This window comes from Nannobrachium achirus (genome assembly GCF_963921795.1).
Source record: "Nannobrachium achirus genome assembly, chromosome: 21".
NCBI classification, from domain to species: domain Eukaryota; kingdom Metazoa; phylum Chordata; class Actinopteri; order Myctophiformes; family Myctophidae; genus Nannobrachium; species Nannobrachium achirus.
This window is the reverse complement of record NC_137828.1, coordinates 49,444,058-49,470,476: the sequence shown is the minus strand read 5'-3', so window position 1 is coordinate 49,470,476 and position 26,419 is coordinate 49,444,058. Positions and strand designations below refer to the sequence as shown.

Genomic DNA, 26,419 nt, shown 5'->3' with positions numbered 1-26,419 from the left:
AACATGGTGCTGACAGGGAAGCGTTCAGAGAAGGGGCCCAGCTGCTGGAAGAGGAGGGTCAAGTCAGAGTATATGAGGCTCAGGCAGCTCAAACGCTTCAGACGGGCTGATGAGGTCAAGGTGGGTAACCTGGCTGAGACACACATTTAAATTGATTCTAACCACCACCTTTTGAACGTCCGGTGGAAAATATTCAATCTAAAAGCTCACAACGTGTCGGACATTGTGAGATACGTTGTACTAGACAACAAATCCATGTAGACAACAATCTGTAGGCAACAAGGGGCATGGTAAAGCTGTCGCCTCGCAGCCTGGGTTTGATTCTAGCCGGGGACTCTTGGGGCGTGTTCTCTCCTCCGTGTGATCAGTGCCCATACCCTAGGTGGGGTTCGCGAAAGGGCCTTTCTGTGTGGAGTTTGCATGTTATGTCCCCGTAATCCTGGTCGGGGCAAATCCATTTTGAAATCATAGAAAAACAACAGCTTCTTCACCCTCCCAATGGGTACTATGGGGATTAGCAGGGATGGGTCTAGCGTAGAGCATGGGGAATGGGGGAATTGGCTTAACTAAATTGGGTATATGGAGGGGATAAAATGTTTTCTTTTATTGTCTTTCATGGGCAGGGTCTCTCTTCTTTGTACTAAATTTGTATGTACCGTGATGGCCTCAGGCTCGTGCTAATGTGTACCAATGATTACTGTGATGGGAATGGGACTTGGGGTGTCATCAATATGTGTACCTGCCTCATTATGACACTGTGCTTTAATAAAAAAGATTTGAAAAGAAAGAGAAAAACAACAGCTCAATGTTTACAATGACCAAACAGCTGATTGCCTTTGAGTTTGGAACATGAGCCAGAACCATGGGTCTGTGTACTGCCTACACTCAGCACGAACGGTCACCCCAGCCTCTCGTCTATCAAAACAAGCTAACACACACTCCGCATTCATAACATGACTGACAAACAGTGGCTGTTTTCCCGCGATTCAAATGATGTGATTATTTTTGTCATTGTAAACATTGAGCTGTTTCTTTCCTGTTATTTTGCACTTCTTTTGTTGGTCTCTCTGCATCCTGATGTCATTGCATAATTGTGTTTCACTTCCTATTGCTTGATGTTCTGTGTGATGCACATTGAATTGCCTTGTTGTCAAAATGTGCTATACAAATAAAACTGCCTTGCCTCCGTCCGTTGTGAATGCTCCTTGAAAATTATTAAACGCCAAAGAAAACAACAAAGTGTGATTGGCTTAGACAGATAGACGATTATAAACTAGTTTAACTGACTACTGCATCACTGCTCTTTGCAATATTCATGTGATGAGGGAGGGACATTAGGGAAGCGAGGCGGAAACGGAGGGGGTAGACAAGGTTAGACACAACAGAGTCACAGCCATGACAACAATGGTACAATAATTGGAAAGATTAATAAATACAAACCAGTTCACAATATGACGGCAATGGTACCAAAAATGTAAAAAAAATAATATATATATATATATATATATATATATATATATATATATAAACTGCCGGAACGCTTTTGATTATTTGGTATTATGCCAAAAGTATTCCCTATTTTACTTTCATTACGGTCCATTACTTGTTAGAAGTGGTTCATCTATGTACTTGAGAAACACTACTTTTACATATACTATGGTATCCTCCATCTCTTTCTCTCCTCTTTTTCCCTCTCCTTTGCTTTCTCCTGTTTATCTTTCCTTTCCCATTTCCTTTATTTTTTTTCTCTTGTTTCTATTCTTTCCTCCATTCACACTGTCCTCTCTTTCTGTCTTGGATTTGAATTTGAGATGCTCTGTTTTGCACATAACATGGTTACCACTCTCCTCTTTCATTCTCTCTCTCTCCTTTCTTGTTTCATCTGCTTCACGCTCCCCTCCTCCACCTTTACTTTCCTCTTTCTATCTTCTCTCTTTATCTCCTCTTTCCTCATCTCCTCCTTCTGTCATCGCAATCTGTCTTCTCTTCCCTCATCTCAACTTTGTCTCATTCTCTCCTCTTACTTCTCTTATTACTCATTTCTTCTTTCTCACTCTCTACCCCCTCCTCTCCTGATGTTGTTGTGTTTATGTTTCAGAGTATGTTCAACACCAACCGGCAGAAGATCTTGGAGAGCACGGACATCTTGAACCAGGAGTGGAAGACCAGGAGAATCCAGCCCGTTCACATCATGACGTCAGTCAGCTCCTTGCGAGGAACCAGAGAGGTCAGCACTGTCGCTATATTAAACACATGCACACACACATGCACACACACGCGCACGCACGCACGCACGCACGCACGCGCGCGCGCACACACGCACACACACAGCAATGTCAATCCATTATATAATTAGAGAGAGAGGTCAGTCAGTCAGTCAGTAGGTCAGTCACAATGCATTTCCACCTTTATCTCTTCAGCAACTGATCCCAATTTTCACATGGCATTGGCCATTAGCATTATACAGACGCTGACGGAGCCCGATTTTCATTTTTCCCAAATTCAAGCGTTTCTTCACCACTTCTGTACAGCACAGCCTGTTCAGCTCAGCCTGTTGTCAGGGTTACGGTCTGTTCCTCCAGGCCATGGGATCCCATAGCCCCACACACACCTCTCTCACAGTTAGGAATGTTGCAGTGAAGAGACACATTCTCTCTCTCTCGCATGGGTCATGCATGCACCGGCTCATCTTCCAACGGGTATGGAAATCATAAATACACTCCTCCATGGGCTGCTCCTTACATTATGATGCTCCCACATATTCTCACGCACGCACCAGTTACAGTAACTTTCCCCACAACCCACACATATTTTGGAGCACATATCTTTGTACGGGTAAGGTCTAGTGGTCATTAAAACAGGTTTTATGTTTGTGCAACTGTGTTGGTCTGTCTGTAGTGTACTGTGGACAGTGGATTCTCAGAGTTTTCCAAGCAGGTGATTCCGCTGAAGACGCTGAACGCTGTGGCCTCAGTTCCTGTTATGTACTCCTGGTCACCGTTACAGCAGAACTTCATGGTAGGCGCGCACACACACACACACACCCACTGTAATGATCTTTCTTGTCAATCTGTTTGCCCACATTTTGGGAGCAAACATTTGGCTTACCACACAGCACTTAGTGATCTTGTAGATTTGGCTAAAGTGCATAAAGTGTAGAGTGAATACAGCCCCCCCCCTGTTTTCTGAAATAATGAACATTAAAAAAACATGGAAAATGTCTGAAATGGTTGAGCTTGTCCAGACCAACTATTTTCACTATATTTTGAATAAGGCTTATAAAGTGGATATTCATAATATAGTTTTCTAAGTTTGGGTCCCAACAGTCCCTTCCTGGAAATTCAATCAAGTCAAATGCATTATGTGTATTTGAAATGTAGCTGTGGGAAAGTCATGTTTGTAAAAAACAAAATAAAAAGAGTGTAGAAGTACATACAGTACTCAAGTAAATGTACATATTTACCGTCCACTGATAGCTGATGGAGCTGATGACGGTGGTTGCTATAGACACAGGGCTCTGCCTGGTGTCACACACCATCGATGCATTGATTACTTGCAGCTCTGACTGCGACACAGACTTGACATCCTTGCTACACACAATGAATGGAAAGCTTTCTATTCCTGTGCTTATTACACAATAACACTCATTTGAGTGCGTGGGTGCAGATGTCGTCTGAGGTGACTTTGTGACAAGTGTTTTTTCATTCCACCACTTTTGAAGTGGCATGCGCCCACACGCTTTGATTATAAAAAAATACCCTTCTCACATCAATTTGTTGATATCCATACGTAGAAAAAAACTAAATATTATCTACTATTTACATTCCTCTTAGAGCCGCATCCCACTTCCAAGCCCATTCACGCCCATTTCGCCTCCACTTCAACTCATAGCTAGATCAGATGTAGGGAGAACGTAGGGAATAATACCGCCCATAACTCTATCATTGGCCCCCCGTTGCCATGGTGACCGGTGATTGGCTCGTTTTCCCAGCTATGGGACCGGCGGATCCAATTTCAACCGAGGGGGGCGTAGCCAGAACACACACACACACACACAGCCCCTAGAGAGCGCAGCCCTGCCGAGAAGTGCGTCCGGCGGTCAAATATGTCCGACCGGAAACGTGCTGCGGCACAATAGTTCCGCCACAATAGTTCCCCCCCCAAAAATTTTTTTTTTTTTTTTTTATTTTTTTAACTTTTTATTTTTTTTTTAACTTTTTTTTTTTTTTTTTTTTTACTTTTTTTTTTTTCATTTTTTTTTTTTTTTTTTTTTAACTAGATGTGAGCGGCCTAGATGTGAGCGGCCCGAAGGGCCGCGACCCTCTAGTATCAAATAATTGCTAAGAACATAATAGATAACTGCAGCCCTTTAACACTTTGCCGTCCGAAATAGAATGGTGGTTGGTAGATTAGCCGTAAAATTTCTATTATTGTATTGTGATCTGAGACATAATATTATGTTTATAAACATGAGCCCGCCGCCACTCCTTCTTGGACAGCGCCGTTGTTTTTTCTTTTTTTTCCCCCCCAGGTCATTAGCTCACCGTGATTATCTGGTTCTCCGTTGGGATAGAATGGGGGTTTTGGCCGATCATCGATCTCCCCGTGCGTTTCGCGTGCGCGATCCCTTCTCGTAAATGTCCCCGCAAATAATCCATGTGTGACTCAAAAGCAGAACTGAAAATTTTCGCTAGCATAGCCCCTAGCATGGCTGCTGTAGAAGCACCAGGGTACAGACAGTAACCGAATGGGGGAATATGCCTTGGAAAAGGAAAGGCCAATGACATCACTTCTGCTTCATGTCAGCCCAGCCATGAGCTATCAATGCACGAGTGGTGACTAGGGAAGGTTAGACGATCGCCGATTTTCGGATGAAAATCATTTATTTCGGTAAATACGGGAAAGTACGATTGGCTGCCCCTCCCCCCTAGGAAGTCCGATATAGTACGATTTTAACATTAAGGGGCTCCCCGTGGCTTTGAAAGGGTTAAGTGGAAGCCCCCTCCTCTTGAATGTCATCCCCCGATAGGCTACTCAAGGCATTGTACCCTTCATTCCCCCCCCCACCCCCGCGGGTTGCCTACCCCACATTTGCGTTGCCTTACTCATAAAGACTGGCATCTGCGCGCGCGCGCGTGTGTGTCCGTCAGGTGGAGGATGAGACGGTTCTTCATAACATTCCCTACATGGGAGATGAGATCTTAGACCAGGATGGAACCTTCATAGAGGAACTCATCAAGAACTATGATGGCAAAGTTCATGGAGACAGAGGTAAGAAATGCTCTCTTTCTCATCTCTTTCTCTCGCTCTCATAGATCTCTCATATCTGTTTCTCATATAACCCACCCTCCCCCTCTCTCTCATACTGTATCTCTTTCTGTCTCATATCTCTGTTTCATACTGCATTTTTATATCCCCTTCTCTCTCAAATCTCCCTCTCTGTCTCTCATATCACCCAGTTTTTCATGTCTCCCTCCATATTTCTTTCTGTGTCTTGTTCCACGGTCTCTCTCTTATATCTATTTTAATGCCACCAGTTTGCAAAGAAATGACACAGCTTTACTTGTGTGTGTGTGAATCAGAGTGTGGGTTCATCAACGATGAGATCTTTGTAGAGTTGGTGAGCGCTCTGACTCAGTACAGCGACAACGAGGATGAAGACGAGGATGAGGAGGCAGACTTTAAGATGACAGACAAGATGGAGGACCACACCTCTGATGAACACCACATCATCGGCAACCAGAGTACGCACACACACACACACACACACACTGTATGCACACTGTATTATCACACACATTAAAGTAGAATTCCGGTCTAGAGCTTTTTCGTTTTTTCATAGAGGTCGTAGAGGTGAAGAAAAGGAAAATAGCACACGGTAGCTCTGAGCCGGGAGTTGCGGTCTAGCATTTTTACGTCAGCCCATTTGGGACAAAACTCTGTGGAGACATCTCCGGCATTATAAAAGACAGATGTAAACAAAATAATTTTCGAGCGATAAAAAAAAAAAAAAAAAACAATTTAGCATAATGCCCCACCGCTCGCAAGATTAAAAATAAATAAAAGGTTACCACTTGTTCTGGGATATCATATCATCAGATTAACACTTATGCTGCCGTTGACATGTCAGCTCGTCAATGAAAGGGTTAATACCCATGGCACCGTTGACGAGGCAGCTCGTCACTCTTACTGTACATACAGTAAAACTATTATGACTTACTGTACGTCTGGGCTGTCCACTGGTGATCGCTCATGGCGGCAGGTTGTTTACATAAGACGTTGACTAATCCTCCATAGAAATCCATTGGTCTGCCAATAAACAGCCTTCATTTACTTGAAAAAAGAGATTTTGATCCCAAGGCTGGCATTTTTCACCGAAAAATAGCGCTCGCATGATGGCTTTCCACTGTTTATTGCTATCACACCCAGCTTCCAAACAGCTTCCAAACAGTAAATATCCCTACATTTTATTATTACCGGTATTAAATTCTGTGTGGATAATTGCATCCCAGCGCGAACCGTTCGCTCCTATCCCAACGAGAAGCCGTGGATGAACTATGACACTCGTCTGAAGTTGAGAGAGCGCCGAGCCGCCTTTCAATCTGGGGACGAGGAACGCTATAAAAAATCCAGATACGACCTGAGAAAGGCGATCAGAGACGCTAAGAGACAATATAGGGACAAACTGGAGAACAACTACAGTGGCTGTGACGCACGGCGTATGTGGAGAGGGCTGCAGGCGATTACGGATTACAAACCGAAGCCGGCTGTTATTAACACCTCGGACTCTCTACCGGACGAATTGAATAACTTTTTCGCCCGCTTTGAAACTCACAACACGGACCCAGTCACACCGGTGCGGGGAACACCCGGTGCGGTGGAGCTGCAGGTGACACAACGAGATGTGAGTAAAACTTTCAAAAGCGTTGGGACTCATAAGGCGGCCGGCCCTGACGGGATAGCCTCACGTGTCCTTAAGCTGTGTTACGACCAGCTTTCGGGGGTCTTTACTGACATTTTTAATATGTCCCTGTCATTGTGTGTGGTACCGTTGTGTTTCAAGGAAACCATAATTGTACCCATAGCAAAGAAAAAACCTGTCGCCTGTCTTAATGATTATCGCCCTGTGGCTCTGACCTCTGTTCTTATGAAGTGTCTGGAAAAAATGGTTATATCACATATAACGCACATTATCCCTGCCAATACTGATCCACTACAGTTTGCATACTGTGCTAATAGATCAGTCGATGATGCTATTTCTCTCGCACTACACATTGCCTTGAAACATCTGGAGAAAAAGAACTCTTATGTCAGACTACTCTTCATAGATTATAGCTCTGCCTTTAACACGATTGTACCATCTAAGCTTGTGTTGAAACTCAGGGGTCTTGGTCTTGGCAGTAGTATCTGCAACTGGCTGTTTGACTTTTTGACAGGCAGGCCACAATCTGTACGAATAGGGAACAAGCATTCATCTAAGATATTGACCAGGACTGGAGCGCCCCAGGGCTGCTGCCTCAGTCCCTTGTTGTATAGTCTGTTCACCTATGATTGTGTTGCCAGGTGTGGCAATAATTCTATTCTCAAGTTTGCAGATGACACCACGGTTATAGGACTAATATCCAACGATGATGAGAGGGCCTATAGGAGGGAAATTGAAGAGCTAACCCTATGGTGCCAGAATAACAATCTCTCTCTAAATGTTAGTAAAACAAAAGAGATCATCGTTGACTTTAGGAATTCTAAAGTCAATCACAGTCCCTTAACCATAAATGGTTCACCTGTAGACATAGTGGACAGTTTCAAATTCCTGGGTGTTCACATAACAAACTCACTCACATGGTCTCTAAACAGCAAAGGTATCCTTAAGAAAGCGCAGCAGCGATTGTACTTTCTGAGGCGCCTCAGGAGATTTGGCCTGAGCACCAAGGCTCTTGTAAATTTCTATCGCTGTACCATAGAAAGTGTTTTGACAGGATGCATCACAGTGTGGTTTGGTAACGTGACTGTTCAAGACAGTAAACAGTTACAGAGAATTGTGAAGAGAGCTGCCAAAATCATTGGCACAGAATTACCACAGCTACACAAAATCTATAACACACGCTGTAAGAAAAAGACAGAGAACATCTTAAAGGACAGCAGTCATCCCGCCCATTCCCTGTTCTATCTCCTCCCATCCAAAAAACGTTATCAGAGCATCTCATCGCACACCACCCGTCTCAGTAATAGTTTTTATGCTCAAGCAATCAGGTTGCTTAACGAAGAGATGAAAGCGAGACCTAGGTAGTCATGTGTACTGTACGCAGTTTTTAAACTGTACACTGTTACACTGTATGGTTTTTGTTGTTTTTGGGTTGTCTTGGGTGACTTGTTGTTGTCTTGTTGTTGTTGTGGGTTGATGTTTTTGTGTGTAATAAGGCTGAGAGTGCTCCTGGCACAAGCATTTCATTGTATGTCTGTACCTGTATGGATATGCATGTGACTAATAAACCTAAACCTATTATTATTATTATTACAGTATTTCAAAAAAAGAAATTCATGAACAAAAATCTTAGAAATTTCATAAAAAATATGTTTTGAAAGAAAGTTAAGTAGAAGTTGTGAAAACATTGCATCCTGATCACTGAATTAATTAATTATTGAAGCTAGGTTTTATGTCTCCCAATGGATGTAAGGGAAATATTCGCACATCCCCCCTGGACCTTCTTCAAGAGTGTCTTTCACACTCTTGAAGAAGGTCCAGTGGGACCGAAACGTCTGTCAAGTGAAATAAAGATGAGCAGCTGAGCAAGAGCAGAGTGCGGGATCTTTTGTTCATGAAATATATTTTCATGATTGCCTCATGTCTCCCAATGGAGAAAGCTAATTGCAATGAGCTACAAGATGGCTGCGTAGCGCATCTAGTGTCCAATCCGGTTTTAACATTGTTGCTGAGACTAAGCACAAGCACACACAAGCAGCAGATGTATGTTGAAAGTAATACGTGTGTGTGTGTGTGTGTGTGTGTGTGTGTGTGTGTGTGTGTGTGTGTGTGTGTGTGTGTGTGTGTGTGTGTGTGTGTGTGTGTGTGTGTGTGTGTGTGTGTGTGTGTGTGTGTGTGTGTGTGTGTGTGTGTGTGTGTGTGTGTGTGTGTGTGTGTGTGTGTGTGTGTGTGTGTGTGTGTGTTAACCGCAGGTGGAAGCACCAGTGACGGTTCCAAGAAGCTTCCTTCAGACAAGATATTTGAAGCCATCTCGTCTATGTTCCCCGACAAGGGCTCTACAGAGGAACTCAAAGAGAAGTGAGTGTCTCTCGCTCTCTGTCTTTCGCTCTCCGTCTCTTCCTGGTTCTCTATCAACATTTTTTGTGTGAAAATCTTAAAACGATCTGTAACTATGCCTCTCCCGACGAAGGGAGTTGCAACCAGGGGTGTCGCACCAAATTCTGGGCCCTGGGTACAAGGATTCACTGCGTTATTTTGTGATTTAACTATTGAAAAATAGCACGGTGGCGCAGTGGTTAGCGCTTCGCCTCACAGCTAGAAGGTCCTGGGTTCGATTCCCGCCGGGGGACGCTGTGGGTGCTGGGGGCGTGTTCCTCCCTCCGCGTCATCAGCGCCCACACCCTAGGTGGGGTTGGCGATGGGGCCTTTCTGTGTGGAGTTTGCATGTTCTCCCCGTGTCTCCTAGCGTAGGTACCCTCACAAAAACATGCAGTAATCCTGGTCTCAATAATGCCTCCCCCTGGCCAACCGGGGCGCCTGATGGAGGGGAAAAGAACTGGTTGGAATAACGTGTTCCTTCCACGCGCTACGTCCATCCCGGGGAAATCACCTCTTTCAGGTGAAATGAAACAACTTGGGCTACGCATGCATTGAAGGAAGAATGAGGTCTGTCCGTTGTCTCCCCAGGCTCGGCAGAGGGAGAGCAGAGACCAGGATTACATAGGCAATTGGCACTGGGTGAAAATGGGTTGCAAAATCGTGGGATAAAAATTATTATTAAAAAAATATATATATATATTGAAAAATAGCAGATATACAAGTTCACATCGCGGACCCCCATCTCAAAATATTTAGTTCCAGGGATCCCCCAGAAGCAAAATTTTTGTTACAAATGTTCGCTTAAAAAATACATATATTCAAAGTCAAAGATTTGCACACATTTTTCAAACATTTTCAAAAATAGTAGATCTACAAGCTCGCAGTGTGGCACTCAGTGCTGCGCTGTGAGCTTGTATATCTGCTATTTTTCAATAGCTAAAGTATAAAATAGTTAAGGCCCCCTCCACCTAGCAGTGATGGCTGAGTGGTTAGTGTCCACTGTCCATACCTAGACTCCGGAGACCCCACAGGTCGCAGGTACGATCCCCCGCTCCAGCTATCACTGCTCCCCCCCTCGCGCTCCTTGTGGGCTGCCTCATAGGGTTCAGCTGGGTTAAGCTGAAAAAAAAGCAGCTGGGTTGGGCTGCGATACCCGAATTTCCCCCGCGGGAGGAGTAGGTAACTATCATATCATTATACCTTGGGCCCTAGTAACTCAATCCCACTTGAGACGCCCTGGTTGCAACTATAACACCTGGGATTCAAACCTCAATCCCCAAACGGGAGACCAGACATCAACTGCACAGCCACTTCTTGGCTTGGGGAGATTATGAGCTTCAGGCAGTGCGACCGGTCAACCAGCAGGCTGTTTTCTATTAAAATTGACAGATGATTCGGTCCCACTGGACCTTCATCAAGATTGTGAAGGTCCATTGGGACCAGCAAGTTTGTCAATTTAAATATAAAGAACAGCCTGCTGAGCATGAGCAGTGTGCGGTATGTTTTGTTCATGGAAATAGTTTTTCCATGTTTGCTTCAGTTATACTGTATTAACATACTCTACCATATAGATGTACTGTAGATTAAAATAAGCTCCAAGCCTAAAAAAAAGACCGATTTCCTGAGCGACACCCTGTAGAGGTCGCCGCCGCCATTATCTGTGGTGTAAACAGTAGTGTAAAGTAACTTGCAGCCTACATTTACTTAAAGTGCCGCTAACACCATAGACATATAAAGGTAGATGCCTCCTCCGCTCTGGGGCGTTGGTAAAAGAGGACTGGCAAGCTTCTGGAATTCTGAAGTACGCTCACAGAATGGGACGCTCGGTAGGCCAATCAGATGCGGGACTGGCGCTGGACTGGCGGGACTCCCTCTTTCCCACTACAGGGGGCAGAGTGCCTTCCACAGTTCCGCACTTCCGCCAGTCCTGTTTTATCATCAACAATTTCTTTTTTTCAAAGATTTACCTTGTTTTTTCGTGACACGCCCACTTTAAGTACTGTACTTATGTACAATTTGTAGTATTTGTACTTTAGTTGAGTATTTCCCATTTCCAATAATTTTACTTCTACTCCACCACTGGCTGCTGTTTACACCGTGGCAATGGCGGCGGCGCTCTGTACAGGGGAGCGCTCGGGAAAACGGTCTATACAGCATGCTGACAGCAGCGAGGGTCGGCAGTGATCCCTTCAGAAATATATACATTCTCAGATGGAGTACAGCCAGATGGGCATTACATCACTACTACAGCAAATAACCATTTAACCACTTAAACCCTGTCCTTGGTTGACCGAAGTACCTCAAGGCTCTATATACAAGTGACTAGTTTTTGCTTTATACCAATTATCTTTGCCGATCTAAAAGCTCACCACGTGACACAACGCGATAGCCGAAACCTCTGTAAATGGTAAATGGTGCATTTATATAGCGCTTTTTATCCAAATTGCTTTTACATAGATTGTGCATTACATTCACCCATTCACACACATTCACACAACGATGGCGGAGGAAACCATGTAAGGCACCAACCCTCACATCGAGAGCTATTAGGGGTTAAGAGTCTTGCTCAAGGACACTTCGACACTAACTCTGGGGAAGCCTGGGATCAAACTGCCGCACCTATATCTATCTATATCTATCTATCTGTAATGTTTGATTTATGTGTGTGTATCAGGTACAAGGAGTTGACTGAACCTCAACTCCCAGGGGCTCTGCCGCCGGAGTGCACGCCCAACATCGACGGCCCCAACGCACGCTCCGTTCAGAGGGAGCAGAGTCTGCACTCCTTCCACACGCTGTTCTGCAGACGCTGCTTCAAATACGACTGCTTCTTGCACCGTTAGTACACACACACACACACACACACACACACACACAGTCTGCTCCCTAGCTCCTTCCTTCCTGATTAGTACACTCATTGTTCTGCTGTAGATGAATGAGTGTTAAATGACTTCCTGTCAGACCTGCTGTCTGTTCTTAACCAGATCAAATATTCCTATTAGAGATGAGAGGGAAGGAAAAACACAATGAGAGGGAAGAGAAAGGAGAATGAGAGAAAGTTATATTTCAACTCTTTGCCAGAATTAAAACATAGTCTGTAACTGTCTTCACGTACCTTTGGTAAATCATAGAATATTATTATATGTGGGTGGTCTCAAAAGACACACACAGGTCTGTTAACCCATTTAGTGTTCCAGACATGAACGGGTTAAATGTCCAGCGTGCCTCTCGCAGGCTCCATACGCTGCCATTCTCTTATTTTGAAGGCCAGAAGGCCATTGCGTAAACACTTCCGGTTTGACGTCATGACGTCATTCAACGGAAGCGATCGGCACCCCATGCCGTTGCTAAAATGGCCGATCGTTGCCTTTGTTATTACGTTATTGTAGCGAGAATCTAATGCCATCCTTGGCTTTAAAAGTGTTGTTTGGAGAAAATGGACATTAAAGATGAGATCCACCGTCGGCCTCCATGTTAAGGGATTACTATTTTGTGCACGTGGATCCGTGATGATGATGAATCGGCGAGTCCAATCGTGCCAGGACTTTCCAACGGACCGTTTGGTAAGGGTGCCGGCGTTACTCTATATACAGTATTTTACGCGAGTATACTCGGGATCGGCACTCTAAATACTCGAGTATTTTTCACGAGTATACTCGGGATCAGCGTTAAATGAGTTAAAATGGGGGGGGGGGGGGTCTGGTCGCGATAATCCGTTGCGGAGTTATAGCCAGTATAACGTGGCTTGTTTTCCCTAAAAAGCAGCACAAAGCAAGCAGTGAAAATTGATATCTATTTATTTAAAACCATCTTGGTTTTGTTGAGATCATGTGATTTTTGGCAGTGCTCTTCTTCGGTGATGCTGGGATCATTCAGAATGCAGACCAGCGCCCTCTATCATAAACCACTGAAATTAGGCTTTGACCAGTGACTCGACCTTTTCGCTGTAGACGATTTGACGAGTATCTTTGGCAGTAAAAGAGTTGTTAATGGGGCGAGTGTGTCACTGAGTGTGACGATTGAACTGAAAATCCGGCTGTGAATGTTTAACGTCAAACTATTAACTTGATGCTTCATTCATTCACTTTTATCTACGTTGGAAAGATTTTGTACACTACAACAATATGTTTGCAACATTGTATGTATGATTGAACTTGTGTTAAAAAAAATCCCAGCCCTACTGCCAGTGTGTAAGGACTTTTAAGGCCAGATGTTTCTGTGTTCTCTGTTGTTGAATGGTCCTCTGCCTCTCTCTCTCCTGCAGCGTTCCACGCCACTCCCAACACGTACAAACGTAAGAACCAAGAGAACCTGGTGGACAGCAAACCATGTGGTATGGAATGCTACATGTACCTGCTCCAGGTTTGTAACCATAACACCATATTGTACACCATATTGTACAAGTAAAGGCCTTTACTCACAAGGTCCAATCTTCTGCACAGGAAAAAGCGCACCATATTGTCCGAATGTGGACAAATTCGGACCCAGTATGCATGAGGTCATAGAGACACCATGTGTTCATTTATTGTCCATTTTTTGAAATGTAAAGGCCTTTATTTAGTCTGCACATTTTGGGAGGAAAAAACGAAATCCGATGGCAGAGAATGAGTGAAAAAAAGAGAAGTTAAAAACCCTGAGCTCTGATTGGTCAGGATGGGATAGTGAGAGAGTACCCCGAGGACATGGCGGCTGAGCGACCCAAGACGCCGTCGAAGCGCAGCGCAGGTCGTCGGCGCGGCCGGCAACCCAACAGCAACGGCAACAGCCGCCCCAGCACCCCCACCACGGTCTCCTCGGAGACCAAAGACACAGACAGCGACCAGGAGGGAGGCAAGGATGACGACGGGGATGACAAGGACAGAGATGACAAGGACGACGATGACAAGAAAGATGACAACACCAGCAGCTCAGGTACACGCAAGCGCGCGCACACACACAGCATTGTACTCAAGTGTCACACCGATAACGGTGTGTAAACTAAACAAATCTTGAACAGTGGTCCAGGGACCCCTAAGGGTTCCTTCAGCGGGTTCCACAAGGACCCTTGCAGGTCTGTAACTCTGACAGTCATGCGCGTCCTTGATACTCCGATATTCGGCCGCAATTCACCCTTTGTCAGCCTTCTGATTAGTCCCTGACTGACCAACCAGCAGGCTCTTTCTGCCTTGTCCCGCCCTGGTTCCGGCCTTTCTTTGTTGAATTTGCTAAAACATCATTTTTGGAGACAAAACCGCCGATCTGCCACAAGATCGGGCTTTGGCCGCAAGATCGGGACTAGTTGTGTGTGAAAGGCACTGCGAGATGATCTGGCTGCGATAATTGCGCTCGGCGATCCCTTCCCGTCCCGAGCATCTCTCTCTCTCCCTCTGTGTGTGTGTGTGCGCGCGCGTGCACGGAGAGAGATAAAGAGAGAGAATGAAAATCATTTGTGTCATGCCTCGCTGCACGCACATATCACGGCCACGGGAGCCTTTCACGTTTTCGTGAAATGTTGGCTAATAATGGCCATATGTCTCGGGTCGCATCCTGGTGAAATATCCGGCAGTGTGTGATCCCTTGTCGGTGATCAATCTCATAGTGTGAAAACCACAACGATATTATGACAGCCGATTTCAAGAAAGACACTTGTGTAGTGTGAAATACTCTAACGGCTTATTTGTCTACGTGCCTCGACCGCTGGACCCTCTGGGCCACGGCCCAGGATTAACAATTTCTTATCATCAGATGTCTGTATGTAACTATAATCCCTCTCCTGTCTTTCTGTGTATGTGTGTGTGTGTGTGTGTGTGTGTGTGTGTGTGTGTGTGTGTGTGTGTGTGTGTGTGTGTGTGTGTGTGTGTGTGTGTGTGTGTGTGTGTGTGTGTGTGTGTGTGTGTGTGTGTGTGTGTGTGTGTGTTCAGAAGGGAACTCGCGCTGCCAGACTCCAGTGAAGTTGAAGCTGAACTGTGAAGCTGAGGCGGTGGACTGGAGTGGCGCTGAAGCCTCACTATTCAGAGTCCTCATAGGAACGTATTACGACAACTACTGTGCCATCGCCAGGCTCATAGGAACAAAGACATGCAGACAGGTGGGCACCGTCTGGAATCAAACACTAAATCGTGTTTTTGTGTATGTGTGTGGATATTGTGTGATTTGTGGGTATAGGATATATCTTATTATTATCAGATTGCTTTCAAATGGTACTGAATGCCTGCACAGATCTCAGTGCAAGGTTCTCCCAATCAGTGTTGGGCAAATTACTATAAAAAGGAATTAATTAGTTATAGTTACTAGTTACTTCTCCAAAAAAGTAACTGAGTTAGTAACTGAATTACTCTATTGTAAAAGTAACTAGTTACTAGGAAAAGTAACTATTTGCATAAAAAAGTTGTAATATGTCAAAGAATTTGGATTGTTTCAGAAGCCGGTTTTGGTACAGGTATAAGTATTGTTTTAAGTAAATTAAAGTAAAAATGATTCAGACACATTACAGTATTTTCTGCCTTTCATTATTTTCAAGGGAAAAAATACCTTTATTTTATGCCTTCAATTATTGTGCTCAAGGGGGAAAAAACACCTCATGTCATTTTGCTTCACATGAGAGAGTGGAGAGGAGATCTGTCGCAAAAGAAAACTAAACAAAGTTTCTGGCAATTATACATCCACATTTAATCTCTGCATAAGGATTTAAGGATGCTATGCTTATAATGATTGAAGAAGAGCTGTTATCAACAATCACTGAGTATTTTGTTGGGACTGGAAATTACTTAATGAGCTCCTGGTGTGGTGTGGATTCTTATTTATTTATTTTTGCAAGACCGACACACATGGGTGGTGCTTCTAATGCCGATATTATCTTGCTGTTTTAAAATACGTACCGGTACTGCTGGAATTAATTTATGGCACCACTCATCATCAGAATGAGCGGATTTCAGAAAAGTGATGCACTTCTTGTGCTTATGGATGGACTAAATATAACAATATAATTATATTAGTATCTGCCCATTTCTTCTCAAGAAGTAAAAAACAACATAATGTCTTTATATGTATCTTATTGACCTGAAAACAACACAAAATAGGATTTCCTATTCCTTTAGCACACTATGTTGCCTTTGTATCCTTGAACTAAATTGCTGGCTGACAGTGACGAGTGGTGCGTACATTTTTGGCGGGGATTGAACCCAGTTCGATGCCACTTCGTAATCTACGAGCATGTAGATCTGCTATTTTTTTTTAAAAATCGTGACAATTTGTGCAAATCTTTGAATATATAGATTTTTCAAGCAAACACTCAAATCTTTGCTCTTGGGCGTCCCCGGAAAAAAAAAAATTGAGGGGCGGTGGCTAAATACAAATAATTTTGGGGTTCCTTGCCCTGCTAAAAGTTTGAGAACCACTGCTATGCATGTGTAGCAACGTACGTTTTTCAGAAAACCGATTTAGAAGGCATTTGTAGAATCGGCCTCAGGTCTTAATCGATAAGAACTGACCAATAATACATTCCATCAGACTCCATTCCATGTTGATCTTCCCCTTGACAGGTGTATGAGTTCAGGGTGAAGGAGTCCAGCATCATCGCCCGCGTTCCCACCGAGGACGAGGACACGCCCCCCAGGAAGAAGAAGAGGAAACACCGCCTCTGGGCCACGCACTGCAGGAAGATCCAGCTGAAGAAAGGTCAGAGCTCACTTAGGGCTGTCACAATTATTACATAATCGTCTAATCGTGATTATTTGACATAATCGCGATTATTTTTCATAATCATCATAATCGTTTCCATGTTGAAAAACGTTCACATATTTAAAAAGAGTCATAAATAGTGGAAATAGCAGATCTACAAGCTCACAACGCGTCGCATCGCGACGCGTTGTGAGCTTGTAGATCGGCTATTTCCACTATCAATGTTCTTTTTTAAGTATAAAGTTGTCAAATATGTCAGTAATTTCTCTGTATATTTAGGTTATGTGTCATATCTACCATGTGCAACTTAAAAGCCTAAAAGCCAAACAGAAATGTAATTGTAATTGACAAAAACACAATTAAAACGTTAATCGCAATTATTTGAGGGACAAATAATCGTCATGTCAAATGTCATAATCGTGACAGCCCTAAGCTCACTGCTACAGTACTTCCTGTACTGAGCTGTCGCCATCGTGACATTTAACTTGGCCAGGAATTGTCATACAAATATTGTGATTAATGATTAAATCTTTTAGTTTTTGGCCTTGAACATTGGAACATATACTTTGTGCCTCTCTCTCTCTCTCTCTCTCGCCCTCCACTCACGTTCAGAATAATTGAATATTGATGTACCCTGTACTTTTGATCTGAAGTATACAGTATACTATGCAGTATTACTTTATTTTGTTAATTTATTAATTTGTGTGTCAGCATGTTGGCACTGGAAAACTGTCATGTAAATTGTGTCTGAATAATCCCGTAAGGGATGGGCTGCGAAAGGCAGCCAGACACGAAAATAAAATCATTCATTCATTCATTCATATACTATAATGTTTAGGCCTTTAGGTAAGCAAAAACTGCATAGGGCACGGCAGATGTGGCAGAAGTAACTTATACAATATACTTAAGAAATGACTGACAATGACTAGGCAGGTATGTAACGATTCACTCACAATGCGATTCAAATCAAGATACTAGTTCACTAAACGATTTTTCATGATTCTTTTAAACACGCAAACTTTCCAGACAAGTCCGTGTATTTTCTTTCTCTTTTAATTTTCTTCTCTTGTCCTCTTTTCTATACAGTAGAAAATGACTGAAAACAATCAATTCTCTTACAAAGATCCTGTATTGTCTTCTCTTTTCTTACGCGTCCTCTGCTATTTGCATCATGTTTCAAATCACTCATCAGTTTTAATCAATTTATGAAATATCGTTACATGCCTAGAAACGTGTGTCCTTTCCTTCTATACATAGCCGTGGCTGTGGTAGGAATGAATAATTTTTTTGTGAAACCAGTTATTGTTTGGAATTAAAAGCTACATGCAGACTCACCCTTACTAAGGCCACATTCTCATAATATAATTCGGTTTAGTCTTGCGAATGGGAGGGGTGAAGTTGCTACATTCTTGCATATTTAATTGATACGTTTGCGCTCGCACTGCACTTTGTCATCTGAAACAAGGAATCATCCACGTCTGTCCATGGGACATGTATGTATCCAAGCTGCATAATAATGCCTCCTCCATCTCCCTGTGTTTATTAATTCTTCAAGTTCAACTCACAATGTAACCGCAGGACCGCCGCAAAATTGCGGCGCAGGCGTTAGCCTATTTATCTACGGTCGTAAACGGGCGATCAAAAAATAAAACCAGCGGCAGCCGGAGGGACTCGCAAAATCTACCAGCAATAAACCAGACAGAAAATACTTTAGCGAGATATGAATATCTACGAAGAGTAGAACGTCAATGTCTCTCTCTCTCTCTCTCTCTCTCTCTCTCTCTCTGCCCCTCGTTTTGCCCTCCGCTGGCTCCCTCTCTGCGCTCCGCGCATAAAGCGTCTCCATTTGGACATGATTTGGCACAGCGAGCGAGAGAGAGAGAGCGCGCGAGCAAGGGCGAGAGACCCACACATCGGCCTAGATTATATTAGGCTTAATAGCCTATATATGATATACAAGTGACACCAGTGGCACTTTCCTTTTATCTAACTGTGAGCAACTCCTCACAAATAATAGAGACCTACACCATGTGTGATCGAGGGAGCGGTGATCAGAAATTAAATCAATGAGGGGAGGAGGCGACCAGAATGGTCAGAAATCTAATGAGAGCGGACGGTCTGGAGGGGGATTTAACCTTTTATAAATAACTATGGATTTAACCCGCACATGGCTCTATATAGCCTACCACAATGTTTCATTGCCTGTATTTGAGACGGATGGATTCACACCAACAGTGAAGCGTTTGCTGTAGCGAATCGAAACCACCGTTTTTTTGTGGATTTGCATTCGTTTCTTTGATTCGAAAAAGAATACGGATGCATCTTCACACATGCCCAAACGTTGTGTATTTTCCGACAATACGTTAGAGGATTCGTTTTAATCGTAATAAAATGTGCCTGTGTGAATGCCGCCTAACTTAACAACCATACTTTATTTCTCCCCCCTTTCTTGTAGATGGTTCATCCAATCATGTGTATAATTACCAGCCATGTGACCACCCCAGGCAGCCGTGTGATTCCTCCTGCCCCTGCGTCACTGCCCAGAACTTCTGTGAGAAGTTCTGCCAGTGCAGCTCTGAGTGTAAGAACACACACACACGGGTCTTTTAATGTATATGTTGACCGCAATGTGACACGTTGTGAGCTTGTAGATAGAAGTAGGGCATTAACATATTGAGTGCCTAAGACGCCCAAGAAGGTCTTAGCATGTTACTGTTGTAAACAATAGCCAGCGCTCTACCGTGGGCAGGAGTGATAAAAAAGACTCGGTTTCCCATGATGCCTCGCGAAATAATGTAGTCAGTCAGGATATCCTACCGTCCATTCACTTGCATGACTGCAGAAAAATGGATAGATCTCGGATTATTTTCCCCCATCACGCGTTGGTTTTCTTACGCACGGATAATCACAGTTGTATTTTTTTCTTTTCCGCGTGAAAGAAAATACGTTTGTCTCCCTTGACCTTCTGTGTACATAATGGACACATGGTGTGTAATTAGCCAGTAGCTATGCCCCTCCCGAAAAAGCTTTTGTCCAATGCTAGCTTAGCAACCGGCAGCTTGCCAAGGCTGTTGCCAAGGCAAACCTTGGCAAGCAGGAAGTTATTCTAAGCTAGCATTGGACAACAGCTTTTTGGGAGGAGCATAGCTACTGGCTAATTGGAGCCCCCGAAAATCTTGTGAAAACAATAGGAAAAAGCCTTGGCAGTAATCTACATAAGTTTGATATAATATTATGCCAGTCAGGGCCGCCCATAGGGGGGGGGGGGGGGGGGGCAAAGGGTAGGCTGTTGTGGGGGGGCCCCCGTTGAACGGGACTCGGGAGCAGTCTAGTTTGTGTAGGAAATATTTGAGTGACTGTGAAAGAACTTTCTCCCAAGGTAAGATTAAGACATCATGCTTTATATAACCCTATTATATTAAGCCTAAACGGTTCTGCCGCCGTGTAGAACTGTTTTTAACAGTTTTTTTTTTACTTTAAAAATGAATAATTTCCCATGAAAAACCCGCATTTTTAGCGCGGGCAAATGACTGAGGGGGGCCCACGTGGAGGGCGGGCCCAGGTCTTTGATCTTGACCCCCCTCCCAAAAATCTGTACGACAGGCCTGATGCCAGTCCAAGTGATGGAAATAAACAGTGGTGTAAAGTAACTAAGTACATTTACCGTACTTAGTACAATTCTGAGGTACTTTTGCTTAAACTTGTGAAATGGGACATTCTGAATAATGAGTACTTTGTACCTTAAGTATATTTTGAGCCCAATATTTTTGTCAACATTTTGAATTCCGGACTTATTTCTATATTGCAGTATTGATGCTTTTTACATGAGTAAAAAATTCGAGTACCCTTTCCACCACTGATTGTTGTATATGTGTGTGTATACAGGTCAGAACCGCTTCCCGGGCTGCAGGTGTAAGGCTCAGTGCAACACCAAGCAGTGTCCGTGTTACCTGGCGGTCAGGGAGTGTGACCCTGACCTCTGTCTGACCTGTGGAGCTGCAGAGCACTGGGACAGCAAGAACGTCTCCTGTAAGAACTGCTCTATACAGAGAGGAGCCAAGAAGGTACGCTCGCACACACACCAGTGTTTATTTTGACAGCACATTTTGATTTAGTTAATCTTAGTCTAGTCTTTTGAATACAATTCCATTTAGTTTTAGTCACATTTTAGTCATCTGAAAAGTTTTAGTTGAATAAATATCATAAGATTTCAGTCGACTGAATCCAACATTTGATTTTGTAGACTAAAATTTATTTTGGCAGGCCTTGATGGCGTCGTAATTCCTGATTTTACACTTGGTTGCATGCCGATGAGCTTGTAGATTGCAACATTCAAGCGCAACCAAACATAAAATGGCTTGTCTTTTGGTACTACTGGATCTCTTCTCCACTAGTCCCTCCCTAACATTTTAGTCTAGTTTTTATTTGTTGAAGAAATTGTCAATGTATCTAGTCTTAGGTTTAGTCATTGTAGTTTTTATTCCGTTTTCACCAGTGAAAAAAGGTAGTCGACAAACATTTTTCGTCATAATTTGTCGGCGAAATCAACACACACACACACACACACACACACACACACACACACACACACACAATATGACGTAAACATCCATCCATCTCTTCTCTCCCTCTCTCTTTCTCTCAGCACTTGCTCCTGGCTCCATCAGATGTTGCTGGATGGGGAATCTTTATCAAGGAGTCTGTTCAGAAGAATGAGTTTATCTCTGAGTACTGTGGAGAGGTAGGATTCAGCTGATACTAGGCATGTCACGATTCATGAAAAAAATCGATTCGAATCACTTTTTTTTTTTTTTTTTTTTTTAAAGAAATATTTTTTTTGAGGGGGGCAATGAATTATGGTGTGTCTGATATGAAATGTGAGCTTACCATAATCACAGTAATCCTTAATCATATTCCATCATATTCAATATCTCTTGGAGAGGGAGAGTTCAGTGCACTGCAGAGCACAGACTCCTCTGCAGTGGAGTTGCTCGTTGGCTCGTTGGCACACATCAAGGAAGGCAATTATGTTTCTGCACTGTGAAATAGGTCTACATCTATTCTAAGATGGCATGTTAAACCTAGTAGCAAGGTTCTAAACAACAAGAAAGCACAGACATTAAGTACTTTTACATGAAATGTGTGCTACTTTTGCAATGTAGTTAATGTTATGATAATTTAGTACATATGAGATTGATTGGGGGGAGGGAGAAATAATAATTAAAAAAAATAAAATCTGTAATTTCTGTGGAAAAGAATTTCTGTGGAAAAAATCGTGAAATCATGAACCTTGAATCGTATCCTGAGTTGAGTGAATCGTGGCATGCCTAGCTGATACTCTACTGGTGGTACTCACTTGTAATTGAAGTTGTTGATTAACGTTTGTAACGTTTTCGTTTGATCAGATTATCTCTCAGGATGAGGCGGACCGCAGAGGGAAGGTCTATGACAAATATATGTGCAGCTTCCTCTTCAATCTCAACAATGGTAACACACACACACACACACACACACACACACACACACACACACACACACACACACACACACAGTTGATAACCTATCTATCCTGATATTATTGAACTATGGAAAAATCTACAGCACCAGGTAAATCCACAGAATTGTTCAGAGGTGATATTTACGTGCCGATCTCTTCTCCTCAGACTTTGTTGTCGATGCCACAAGAAAAGGCAACAAGATTCGCTTCGCCAACCATTCTGTGAACCCCAACTGCTATGCAAAAGGTGAGATACTGAACATAATTTTGGATATTATGGGGCCATGAAACAACTAACCTGAATACAGCGAGTCTTTGCTTACAAATATATATGTTATCAATAATAGTCATGTATAGTAATAACATGATTATTAAGCAAACAAGAATCCTTTTGGCCATACCCTGGAAATGATCAGAAATGTCTAACTTGAATGTCTATTCAGGTTTTGTACACTTGTAATTTGGGCATAACATAAATAACTAAACTAGAGGATCAACAAGCTCGCAGTGAGCTTGTAAACCCTCTTTTTTTTTTGGAGCACGTCGGACAATGAAATACTTGGATTGAAACCCGAAAATGGAGGTAGATCCTGTTCACAACGGTCGCTTACCGCCATAAAGAGCAAAGGACATCATGAGCTAATATGAAAGATGGCACAGATTTATTGCAGCTTCTAGAATAAATCCAGCACTGTTGACATTTCTTTCCACTAACATGAAGATTTGCTAGTGGAAATGTAAACTGCTGTGTTAAATTTGTGTCACAGCATTGAATTAAGTGTGCTATTGTTCGTATTGGTGCTTAACTTTGGACTAATTATTTGGACTCCTCGCCGCTTGCGCTGAATTCACAACCGGTAAAGGGACCAATCAGTTAGTTTGTCTCTATAGTATTCCTACATAATTGTGTTACACTAATAATGAATGGTGTTAATACGTTTACTACGTATTCTCTGCTGTGTAGTGATGATGGTGAATGGAGATCACAGAATAGGGATCTTTGCTAAGAGAGCTATCCAGACTGGAGAGGAACTCTTCTTTGACTACAGGTCAGTCAACTCTGAGCACGCTTTAACACATTCATGACATACTGTATGTAACTGTATGCATCTCTCTTGGTTAAACAATAAGGTTTTTTTAAGTGGTTAAATAAAATCAATTCTAGTTAAATGTATAAATATAAACTTTAATCAAGAACATTTCTGCAGTTTTTCAATTTATTTTATTTTATTTTATTTTAACGATAATCTGTTGTCTAGGGCACTCCATAATCGGGATTGGCATCAGACTGACCCAAAGATCTGGCATTAGTCAGGCTCCATTAACTCATTCACTATTTTTAAATTTTTTGATCGATTTCTGATTGATCACGAGAGAGAGAGAAAAAAAGGGGAAAAAAGTTTGGATTGATTCTTTTGTTATGGCCGATTGAAAATGCACTGTTTTGACAAACGCCGAGCTAAAACCAGGAAGCCGATAAAAGGTTGTTTCCGTGAATATTTTTTTAATGTTTTCGATGACGTCATGTGTTCCGGTGAGAATGTGATTTATTATTTTTTATTTTTTTACACCAGATAGAACTACACCGTGAAAGATAGGATTGGCGATGTGGGACATCCCCAAAAAATGTTTTGGGCAGAGAATAAGTTCACATGTATGACGGTCACCCTGGTTGCACACAATCAATATCAAATTAATTTTGTGATTTTTGCTGCCAACAGGTACAGCCAGGCAGACGCTCTGAAGTACGTAGGGATTGAAAGGGAGCAGGAGATGGCCTGATTCTCACTTCTAACTCCTACTACTATTCAAAGGCCTTACACACACACACGCACACACACACACTCTCACACACACACACACACACGCACACGCACACACACACACACACACACACACACACACACACACACACACACACACACACACATATACATCAGTTCAGGAATAACAAGGACTCGTCAAAATTGCGATCCTTCAGGAATTTTCTCTTCCAGTTTTTCCTGTTTGTGCTTTTTCTACCGACACACTCAGTTTTTTCTATGGTTATAAAATCTTTCCTTGGTGTTTACAACTGTAACGGTGCAAACTCAACTTTTGATGCTACTTTTCTGTATGAGGAGAAGAATGGATAAAAATCCACGTTCTGGCGGCTAAAGGAAACTAGACAGTTTTTTGGGGGGAAACTGGCAGTTCCAGGGACCAGCATTTCACCAGCTTTTTTCATTGAACATACACACACACACATACTCTTTCCATCTTTGGTTCGCATTGCCTTTGGAGTCCATTACCTGACAGATAGATTTATGATTCATGGATGCTCTTCTTTTTTAAAGATTCGTTTAGATTTATGATTCATGGATGCTCTTCTTTTTTATAGATTCGTTTTTGGGGCTTTTATGCCTTTATTGGATAGGACAGCAGACTGACAGGAAATGGGGGGAGAGATGGGGAGGGACATGCGGCAAAGGTCGTCCGGATCGGGAATCAAACCGGCGACGCTGTTAGGCATCAATGCCTGTGTGGCAATGCTGCTTATGTGTTTTGTACCTAGACCAGTAGGCCAGCGAGCGCCCCTCAAGGGATGCTCTTCAGTGCTCTGGGTGGCCAGAGATAGGGCGATGGGACCTGAGACTAAGACTTTGCCAGCTGAATTGTACGAGATGGTGGGGGCGTGCGCACTGTGCACATAGGGTGATCACTGCCTGCCTCCTGTGAATCGCTTTACGTTTTAAGTGTTTGTTTTTATTTTGTTCTTTTGTTCTTTTCTTTTTTTTATAACAAAATCTGAAGAGCACTGACAATTCCAACAGTTAGTTTTCACTGGGCAATATTGAATTAAAAGAATATATAAAGAACACCCCATGAACCGTCAGGTAATGCACTCCAAGAAAAAAATGTAAATGCCCAGATATAAAATAAATCCAGTGTACTCCGCAGCCCCTGTACAAACTGTGTGCTTAACATATTGTTGTGTACGGCATGAACCACACAACAGCAGAGTGCCCAGTCACTTTTCATAGAGCAAGGGCCGCAGAGCAGGACCGACCAAATTTAATTGTAAAACGGAGGCCTGGCCTTGATTCTTTAGTGGGCTCTTTCTCATCCGTTGTGTCAGGACCCAAAACTGGTGCCGTGATGTGTTGTGATGGAGTCGCAGAGACTAGATCGCTGCTGTCGGGCAGATCCCTCGAATATCCATATTACTTTGTATGGTTTTATTTCCCCCTGTAAATGAATACCCTACTTCTCTGCCCACTGTCCTCTCTGGCTTGTGGAAGCCTCCACCAGTCTTATGCACAATCTTAGGAATATATATCGGAACTTATGACAGCTCATACCATCTACTGGTAGATTCACATATTCTGAGATTAAGCGGAAGCGGTCCTGCTTTGTTGCTGCCCACACACACACACACACACACACACACACACACACACACACACACACACACGCGCACACGCCTACCTTGCTTTTGGGTGCTAATTTGAAATGGACACAAAGCCAGCACTTCCATGAACCAACAGGGCAGGAAATTGACTTGGTCCAAATGAATGTAGTTGGTCTGTGTGGCTGCAGTCTTTTGCTGTTGCTGTGCAGTTAACCAGTGTTTGGTCGGTTGGTCTTAGTCTGTTAGTAGCCACTTGACTTGAGTTTCTGCGGCTGCTGAGTTTTACTCTGCCACTAAACTTGTAAAAGTGGCTGATATTTTATAATTTTTGCTAGTCTTCATGGGTGGTGCCACTACTTCTATGTTAGGTAGAACAGGATTTATTATGTTTTCTTTACCTTATTTTATACCTTATTTAGTTAGATTTTATGCTCCCACCATGCGTCATGGTGTGATGATGCAATGTGAGCTTTATAGATTAGCCATTTTTGCTATCTGGGGAAATCTTCCCCTATAATGACATGCACAAAACACCAGGTTAAAAAAGTGCTTCATTTGATTCCTTTCTGTC

General features: G+C 43.0%; 1 protein-coding gene across 1 annotated transcript; it reads left to right on the top strand.

Annotated features, from left to right (window-relative positions):
• On the top strand, nt 1-24,239 carry ezh2 (enhancer of zeste 2 polycomb repressive complex 2 subunit; the record flags this gene model as incomplete). Its single annotated transcript, XM_080752323.1, has 18 exons — nt 1-120; nt 2,099-2,227; nt 2,899-3,018; nt 5,151-5,271; nt 5,583-5,744; nt 9,175-9,280; nt 11,976-12,139; nt 13,566-13,663; nt 13,954-14,212; nt 15,202-15,368; nt 16,822-16,957; nt 19,416-19,541; nt 20,846-21,024; nt 21,606-21,701; nt 22,366-22,447; nt 22,624-22,704; nt 23,422-23,506; nt 24,179-24,239. Exons 1-18 carry the CDS (start codon nt 4-6, stop codon nt 24,237-24,239), a joined length of 2,289 nt encoding a protein of 762 aa, XP_080608449.1. The 5' UTR covers nt 1-3.
• Nucleotides 24,240-26,419: the final 2,180 nt, after the last annotated feature.